Genomic DNA, 9027 nt, shown 5'->3' with positions numbered 1-9027 from the left:
GTACATCAATCATAAACTGTTGGTATATTTCTGGGAGATAAACCCTTGATTATGCTGCACAAAAGGACGTCAGGCAGGTAGAGCAGGCAGCCCAGGGCAGAACTGCAAGACTGGTAAACTGCAATAGACTCCAGAGGATAAACCTCTCCAGAACTGGAGCACCTACTCCTCCTGTTGGGTTGAATAGAGATTTCCTTGGTTTTAAAGTGCAGTAACTTTCCCAGTCTGATCTAATTTTTCTATCTAAAAAACTTAACCTCAAAACTGAACTAAAATTTAACCCCTTAAAGACCAGAGACCAGACCTGAGCTGTCAAGTTCTGTGGCTAGTCATTTTTATTCAGCAGAAATCATATGATTACATTAAGTCCAGCAGTGCAAGTCACAGAGTTTTATCTCAACACTAATCTCTCTCTGTGTGTGAATGTTTGCACAAAGTAAAAGACAATAAAAAATAAAAAAACACCCCAAAAAAATTATTAGTCACTTCGACTCTCTTTAAAATTGAATTATGAAATTAAAGCAAAACCCCACAAAGAATTGATTTAAACAAACGTTCAGGTTCAACAGAAGCTGCTCTAATTCTGTTTTAAAATGTCATTTAAACGAACACAACTTCCATAAAATGAAAATTAAAGAAGAAAAAACAAACTCTATCTTGACACTGACGTGTGATGCAATAAAACGTTTGGAGCGACGGCAAAAGTTCAAAGTACAATTAGAGCAAAACTTTAAGAACAAGTATAATTAATAAAAGCAGTGAAATATTGATCACAGGATTGAAATATGATTTGACAAAAGCATAATTACAACCATATAATTGTTCTGATTTGAAGAATAGCTTGGTTAAATGAAGTGATGATGAGCCACCTCTCATGTTACAGACAGGTTCTTAACTGGTAAGACTGTGGGGGTCACATGTTCTTCCCACTGAGAATTTATTAAATGACAAATTGACGACAAAGGAGCAAAAACACCGACATCCTGTTCATTATCTTACACAATAAAAAAAACAAAAAAAACATACACAACTATAGGCTTCAGGCTTTAACAGACGACATCACATCATGTTCTTATTTAAAATGAAGTATATTGTATGTCTCCCTCTTTAACTTCTGTTTTTATATTGCCTTTTGAGCCTCTTGCCTATTATCGCTTTTACTTTGATTGTCAAAACACTCTATCTTTAAAGGTGCTATATTCATAAAGTTATGATTATGATTATTTATTATTTGTGTAATTACAGCATTAAGATTTAGGAGATAAAATGCATGGTCAAAGTTTGTTAGTAGTTAATGAATGAAAAGTAAAATCTAAAAATGTAATAATGAAACTGGAAAAGATTATGAAAAGTTCATCATCAGGAATGTTTCATTGCTGTTTTATATTTATCTTCGAATTAACACATAAATCCAAGTGAAAATGAAATGGTCATGTGATGAAACTCATAATGATTAAAGCACTTTGAGACTTATCTTATTAGCAAGCATCGCTAACAGGGTTGTTCATAGAGAATGACTGCTTACTACTCTTATTTCGACAAAGTGCAATACTGAAAACAGATATATTACTTAATGTTCAATAACTTATGCACTGTGGTGACACAAAGATCGTCACGTATCAATGCTCACCTGATGGTTATACTACAACACTTAATGTGGAGTAATGTGCTTTTTCCTAATTACAATAATCATAATAATTATAATACAATCTTATAGGAGACCCCTAGTGGTTGGATTGATTTTTGTGACACTACAGTGAATAAGAGTGATGCTATTGAATATTATTCCTAATAATGATATAATAACATATAAATATATTTTCCTTTAACACAGCTTCCGTACTGATGAACTCTGTATACTGTTGACAGTTTAACGCGCTCTGTGCAGAGGGCACTTCAATTATTGAAACCAACTGCGTGGATTGTTGAATATTCCCTTGACAGTGGACCTCATCTTCTCCCATGTCGACTTTTCTTTTCCGGTGAGGTACTCTCCCTTGTTCAACTTCGTCAAAAGAACTGCCCGTTCTCTTACACTCCGTAACTCTTTAATACGCTGCATAAATCCAGGTCTGGCCTCCTGTTCCTCTGTTTGTATCAGCAGATCAATGTAATCTGGAGTGGACAAAGGATCTGGACGTAGTGCAATCTCTCTCAGACGCTGCAGGCTTTTAGTTAACGTTTCCATCATTTTTGTAACTTGCAAGTACACCTGCTCATATTCTACTTCCAGGTGTTTAATGATTTTCTCTGAGTTCATCTTCTCTCCCAGCGCTGCCTCATATTTCCTCTTCAGTTCCTGATATGTCCTCTTCTCTGTTGCACGTTTTATATCCCATCGGTACGTCATGTTGAAATGGTCACTCCACACACATTTTCCTGGACACACTGTGCAGTTTCCATTTTTCATTGCAGCACACCCTCTTTTATTCTCATCTTTTGGTATCTGACAAGGATAATGGCAGGTATAGTTGCACCCAAGGCAGTTGGTGATGAATTTTCCTGAAGGAATATCAATCTTCTCAGATTTGTCAACCTCTACTTTATATTCAAAGTCCTTATTCTCCTTCATGTGGGTCTCGTGGTTTTGTAGTGCAGCTTTTGTGTTGTTTATTTCCTCCAGTTTAGACAAACCTTTTCGTATCATTGGCTGCACCCCCTCAACAATTGCCTCAAGCTGTTTGCGTTCTTGGAGAACCTCCTTTGTCAGGGTCAGACTCTGGGTTTCCATGCAGTTTAGATGATTGAAGAATTTCTTCATGCTGATTTCCCCCATTTTCCAGAACATGTGATCAAAGTTGTCCTCATCAGTGTTGGCTTCTGTATTTTTGGCAAAAAGCACAGAGTTGTTGAATTTGAAATGGAGAATAGATCCATCTGGGTTTGTGGCACATGGAATCTCTGCAGCTTTGATCGCCTCCAGGACTGGGGGTGATTTGCCATCAGCAAAGGTGACCAGAGCAACGATGTTGCTGGCAATGTCCTTCCCGAAAATGGAGAGGATGGCACCAAAGATGTATGTCTGTGTGTGTGTCAGACGAGCTAAAGCAGACTGCACTACGAAGCAAATTGCGTCAATGCTATCAATTCCACCCTTGACGGAGAAAAACTCTCTGATTTTTTCTTTGATTTTTTCGTCTTGTTTGATTCCTCTTGTGTCTCCAAACCCTGGAGTGTCGATGATTGTGAGGGAGTAAGGAACTTGGAAACCATCTGTGTGGTAAATCTGATAGGCTGTCACCTCAGAGGTCTGACTGCACGCTTGTGTTTTCTGAGTTTCTTCATTTATCAGTTTAAGTCTATAGCTGTCCTTCCAGTCGACTCCTAGGATGTAGTTGATCATGCCGTTGATGAGGGTGGTCTTGCCAGATCCAGTAGCACCAACAACCATGATGGTTTTGTTTGCTGGGTTTTTGGTTGGTGCCTTTCCAAAAACCTTTTTGTTCAACTGACGAACTCCTGCTGGTTTCAGATTAAGTAGATAGACTGGTGGATCACCTGGGAGCAAAGTGAACTCCTTTTTATCCAGTGTTTTTTTCTTAGTTTTAATCTTGAATTCCTCACTGGGCAGACTGACTCCAACACCAACATCTGTGCGCATCCTGATGGAGTAGACCGTATCCTGTTTCAGGCCTTTCAGAGTGAAGGTGTACACCTCCTTCCCGGTGTCTTTGCTCTGCCATTCATTGCTGTTTTCCTCCTTGAACTCAATGATGTATCCTTTAACCGATTCACACTGTTGGACAGACGGGACGCTCCATGTCAGAGTGACAGAGTTTGCTTTCACTTCAGTGTCTTTTACCTGAGTTGGTGGACCAGCCGCTGTGAGGGTTACAGCACTGCAGACATCACTGCTGACAGCGTAGCTGAGTTTGCCCACAGCTGTGGCTCTGATCTCATACTCTGTGTCTGAATTGAGTCCTGACAGAGTTACTGCATCTTGGTTCTTCTTCAGTGGTCGAGATGCCCACCGTGTGTCCTCTCTCTTTTTGATTCTGTATTCTACTCTGGTTTCTACAGTGGCAGAGGCTGGTTCAGACACTTTAACTGTTATGCTGTCATGTGACACAGCAGTAGCTGTTGGGGTGCCAGGTTTTGATGGAGGAACAAAGCAGACTGCATCGTCAGACCCTTCTTCATATATGAAAATACATGCCCCAGGATGACTTCCATCATATTTTGATGCAAATATGAATTTGGTGTCAGCACTGCTGCTCAACTTCTTCAGTTCTTCAAACAATTGTAGTTGTTTCCTCATTGTCTGTCTGGTATCAGTGGAGAGCCACTCTGTGCTTCTGCTCTGTAGATCAGAGGATTCTCCAGCAGTGTCCATCATTCCTGATGGTCTGAGATGCTTTGACAGTTTGACCAAGAAACTGTCAGGCTGGTCTACTGAGGTAAAGGAAAAGCACACAATATTTCTGACATTTAAATCAGACAAGAGGTCATCCAAATTGTCATCCATTTTTATACCTAGTTTCTCCAGTTGTTCAAGGAAGGACTTCAGTGTATCTGATTCCCTCCCCTTGGTTTTTAGCCACTGATTCAGGTCTTTGTTATTGAATGGTGACTTCTCATGTGCCTTAAGGATGTCCTCCAGGGCACTCTCCTCTTTCCCACCCCCTCGGATTGAAGGAAGCACTTTACCAAGCTTCTGCATGAAGTCAAGCTTGTACCGTTTGACCATCTGCATCAAATCCTGAACCTTCTTTTCCACGGCAGGAAATGTTGTTGCTGCGGTGTCTTTGAGTACATCACTGCATCTCATCTCTGTCTGGTTTAGACTCTCGATTGTTTCTGATGAGTATGTGATGAGATCATTGCTGATGTCTCTTTGGAGTCTTGCTGCTCTTGAATCCAACCTCACCAGAGGGTAGAGCCACACCCTGAGTGGAACAGCATGTTCTCCATTCTCTCCCAGCATGTTGGGAAGGTTTCTGTAAACACTCACAGCCTCGTTGAAGGACGTTGGGTTGGAAGGTAACTTGAAGTCTCCATGAAATGTGCAGCTAAATCTTTCAACTGCTACTTTCTCTTCTTCATTCATGATGAGTGATCCCTCACCTTTTGCTGTGAGGAATTTCAGCTTATTGAGGGTGAGGTTCGCTTCCCCCTCCACTTGTTTCTTATCGTCCTCTGAGGATGATTCTCTGTCAAACACAAAGTAAGCACCAGCTCCGTACAAGATGGCTGTGACAACATGAGTGGCAGTGTCATCCACAAACACATTGGGATGAGATACCTGTCCATGTGCCAGGTGAGACATTGTTAATGTTTCATACTTTGCTGTCGTTTTGTACTGAAGAGTAATCCTGGCTTGTTTGTGAGATTTCTTTGTGTCTTGGAAATATTTTGCCGATCCTCCCACATTCACCAGTCCTCCCAAGAGACTCAACTTCAGAGAGCCAGAGATGTTTAATAAATTTGACTTCTCCTCAATGGAATCTGATGCGGTGACATTGAATTCAGTGTTATGTTGACGTGTTACACTTGTATTCTTTTGTAGCTGATCTGGATCCCACAGAGTTACACCTGTTGACAAATTAATGATACAATGTTAGGTCAACAAAGCCTTCAAATACTACAGTTTAAGCCTATATGTCTAACATTAAGCATTGTTATCCAAATGATACATATACTTTTTAAAGGTTCTGTAAATGATCATCATTGCCACTAGATGACGCACTAGACCACCAGCATCTTAGACCAAAACAACTGCCTCCACAACACCCCCCACCCGCCTTTCTTTTTCCAACAAGGCGTTATGAAGTGTCCATGAAACACACAATCAGGATCACAACTGAATAAATGGACCCTGTGTACATGACATCTGACAAAAACAATCCAGCCACAACCATTAATCAACTTTTGCATTGATGTGATATCAGTATTGGCTCCATGGTCGGAATGGGAAAGAAATTCAACCTTGGACTGATCCACTGGGGCCGGCCACACAAATGGCACTGATGGAGCTGGTAAACTTTATGGATGTAATGATCACTCACCGGCTGACCAGGGTCAGTAGTGCTCATGGCCAGTCCATGTTTCAGTCTCATCTCTTTATTTGTTGGACGCCTTTTTAGCAGAAATTTTATTTCTTTAGTGGAGGAAGTTCTAGAGGGTCACTTTCACCTGAACACTGTGTACTACACTGTACTACTGTACTGATGTGGAGAGGACCAATGGTTTAACAAAGAGAGACTCACATACACTAACATGCCAGCTACCAAAACAAAGACCAGAGAAGCTCGGATTATAACACACAGAAGGGGTATGACTTCTTTCTCCTTTTAAACCTTTATTTATTTTATTTTTATTTATTAATTTTTTTGGAGCCTTTTTATGCCTTTATTTACAGTGCAGTAGAGAGAGACAGGAAATGGGGAGGCAGAGATAGGGGGAATGACATGCAGCAAAGGGCTGTCCGATGCGGGACTTGAACCGGAGCCAACTGCAGGATCTTAGCTTCTGCACATGGGGCGGATGCTCAACCAACTGAGCTACTCAATGCCTCTTGGTTTATTTATTTGTGTATTCATGTTAAGGTTAACTGAGACACTCATCAGATCTTACCTGGAACAAGAACATCCTTCCGGCAGTCATACAGTGTGCCAAGCTGGAATGGTCTTCCCAGGGCTGCAGTCTCTATGGTATCATCATCAGATGAGGCCATGGTGTCAATAAATTTCAACTGGAAAACAAAACACAAAATGTACTTAATTATTAAAACCTGTAACTAGTTAAATAGTCCTATGATGCTTTAGATAAAGTATGTTATTGATCTTCAAAGAGAAATTGCAGTGTTGCAGCTGCAATTCACAAAAATCTCAGATCTCAGATGTAGCTCTGAGTATTCAAAACAAATGAATAATGTGCTTATGCTTTGCCACTTAAAGAGTTATTTTCCCCCACTGGCTCAGAGGGGCGTCACTGGTGAGGGAAGGAAGGACTTCTTGTAGCAGCCCTTATTACATCAGAGCTGAAGCATCCTGTTGTTTGACAAGTAGTTTGTGTAGGGGATATGAAGTCTTCCATATTGTTTAACAGTTCATGCATCAACCCTTTCTCAACAACCAACTTCAGGGGTTCCAGAGCCGCAGCACAGTTTCTTACTGTCATTGGCTCTGATGCTGCTGCCCCAAGAGATGGCTGCAAAGAAAATTCTACTGATTTCGTTTGTTAGATGTTAGACTTGTTGTGATTGTAAGTTCAGGTATGTGAAGTAGAGTGTAGTTATAACAGCCATTTAACAGGCAAAGCTGTTAATTCACACTTGACAGGGACAAGCCATGATGCCTGCAGTTACTGTAACAATCCTGAGGGTGGCAGCAGAGGACCATTTGTGGTGGGCCGATTCAACTCTGGCCTGTCGATCAATTGTTTAATTACAAATAAAATTGAAAAATTGAAAACCTAAAGAAAAAAAATCACATGAAATACTGATGATTTTCTCCACAATAAATCCTCTGAACCACAGGCTGTGCTCTCGATACTAAAGAAATTCAGAGAGTAGATTTCCTGTTTATCATTGCAACAACTTCCCTCATACATTTTTATCACCAATTCCATTTCTGATTAAAATACTTGTCTAGGATACATTTCCACTGTTCCCAATGTAGGGGGAAAAATTCTTTATTACTAGTGTTTGATTGTTTGATATAGAATAGAGTAGTTATAGTTCCACCCAAATGTTATGTCTGACTGCATTTCATGGCCCGCCCTCGGAGGGAGCAATGAACCTATAGAGGGTGGGTTAAACAAACTATGAAAGGCCTTATCTGAGTCGATCAGAACTGTTTGCTTCTTTAAAAGTGATGCCTGAAAACACTCAAAACTCTGTTATCTTGACTTAATGGGATAATTATCAGGACATGAGCTGGTCTCTCCGAGAGCTCCCTTTTAAAATGGACTGCGCTTTTATAGTCTCGTAAAAAGATTTTGACACACAGCTCCTAATCCATATAACGGATATGTATTACAAGTGTACATTCACACACTCACATACTGACAGAACAGCCGTCACGCTACTTTCAAGTTGAGTATCTTGCCCAAAGACACTTGAACATGCAGACTATAGGAGCCGGGGATCAAACCACCAACCTCCTGAATAGTGCAGAATGCTTTCTACCTCCTGAGCCACAGGCATCAACTTTTTTCAGCTTTTCCATTTCACAATAAAACCTGATGTTCAATCAAATGACTTCAAAAGTGACTAAAGTTGTGACGGAACTCACTCCCTCCACAACCCAGTCAGAATGCTTCCGCAATCCAGCAGTTGAGTTGGTATCTGTAAACTCTTGTTTTCACCATTCAGTAAACTAAATAATTTTCACTGAGAATAAAAGGTTTCCCCAGCATTCAAACAAAATACACAAAATGTAAGATATATACAGTCTTTACAACAACATGCCCATGAGTATAACACCAGAATAAAGTTGAGTATACTGCAAGACAGACCTTTACATGTAGAGCCGAAGCTGCCTCTCCTCTTGACGGTGACTCCAGTAATGTCGGAGTCAAGCAGCAGCTTTTACACTACACTGTAAAAAAAAAAAAAAGGTCACATGACTGGCAACAGCGGCTGCCAAACAAAAAACTTAAAATTAAAGTAAAAAAAATCCTAATTCAAATAAAGTGTAAAAACAATAAATTTACGGAAGGTTTCATTAATATTTCTACAGATATTTTATAGATTTTTCCTAAATTATTATGATCAAACACTATCAATAAAGTGACGCCAGTAAAGGTTTTGTAGAGAAACTTTTTCCTAATAATAAAATTAAGTATCTATTAACACAAGCTTAATATTGTAAAGTAAACCTTTTGTTTTGGAAGACAAAGTAAAAAATACTGTGTAAAACAGATTAAAATCGTATTAAACTTCAACTGACTGACTGACTTCAACTGTTGTTTTTTAGCTTGTATCTTCCGATTCAGTTTTATCTTGTTTTCCACAGTATTCTCCATATAGTCCTGACAACATATGAGGACAAACATTACACTATATTTTATGTCAGAATCCCAACT

The 9027-nt window shown here is 39.8% G+C and overlaps 1 protein-coding gene across 1 annotated transcript; it reads right to left on the bottom strand.

Annotated features, from left to right (window-relative positions):
* Positions 1 to 312: 312 nt before the first annotated feature.
* On the bottom strand, positions 313 to 8499 carry LOC111233276. The gene is made up of 3 exons (XM_022761054.1): positions 8458 to 8499; positions 6574 to 6691; positions 313 to 5532 (listed from the first exon to the last, which is right to left on the bottom strand). The coding sequence occupies exons 2-3, from the start codon at positions 6671 to 6673 to the stop codon at positions 1901 to 1903; spliced, it is 3732 nt and encodes a 1243-aa protein (XP_022616775.1). The 5' UTR covers positions 6674 to 6691; positions 8458 to 8499; the 3' UTR covers positions 313 to 1900.
* Between the last annotated feature and the right edge of the window lie 528 nt (positions 8500 to 9027).

The sequence above is a fragment of the Seriola dumerili genome, unplaced genomic scaffold (assembly GCF_002260705.1).
Source record: "Seriola dumerili isolate Sdu_G_001 unplaced genomic scaffold, Sdu_1.0 BDQW01000383.1, whole genome shotgun sequence".
In the NCBI taxonomy this organism is placed as follows: Eukaryota; Metazoa; Chordata; class Actinopteri; order Carangiformes; family Carangidae; genus Seriola; species Seriola dumerili.
Note: the sequence above shows the minus strand (reverse complement) of the source record. Positions and strands in the feature narration are given on the sequence as shown.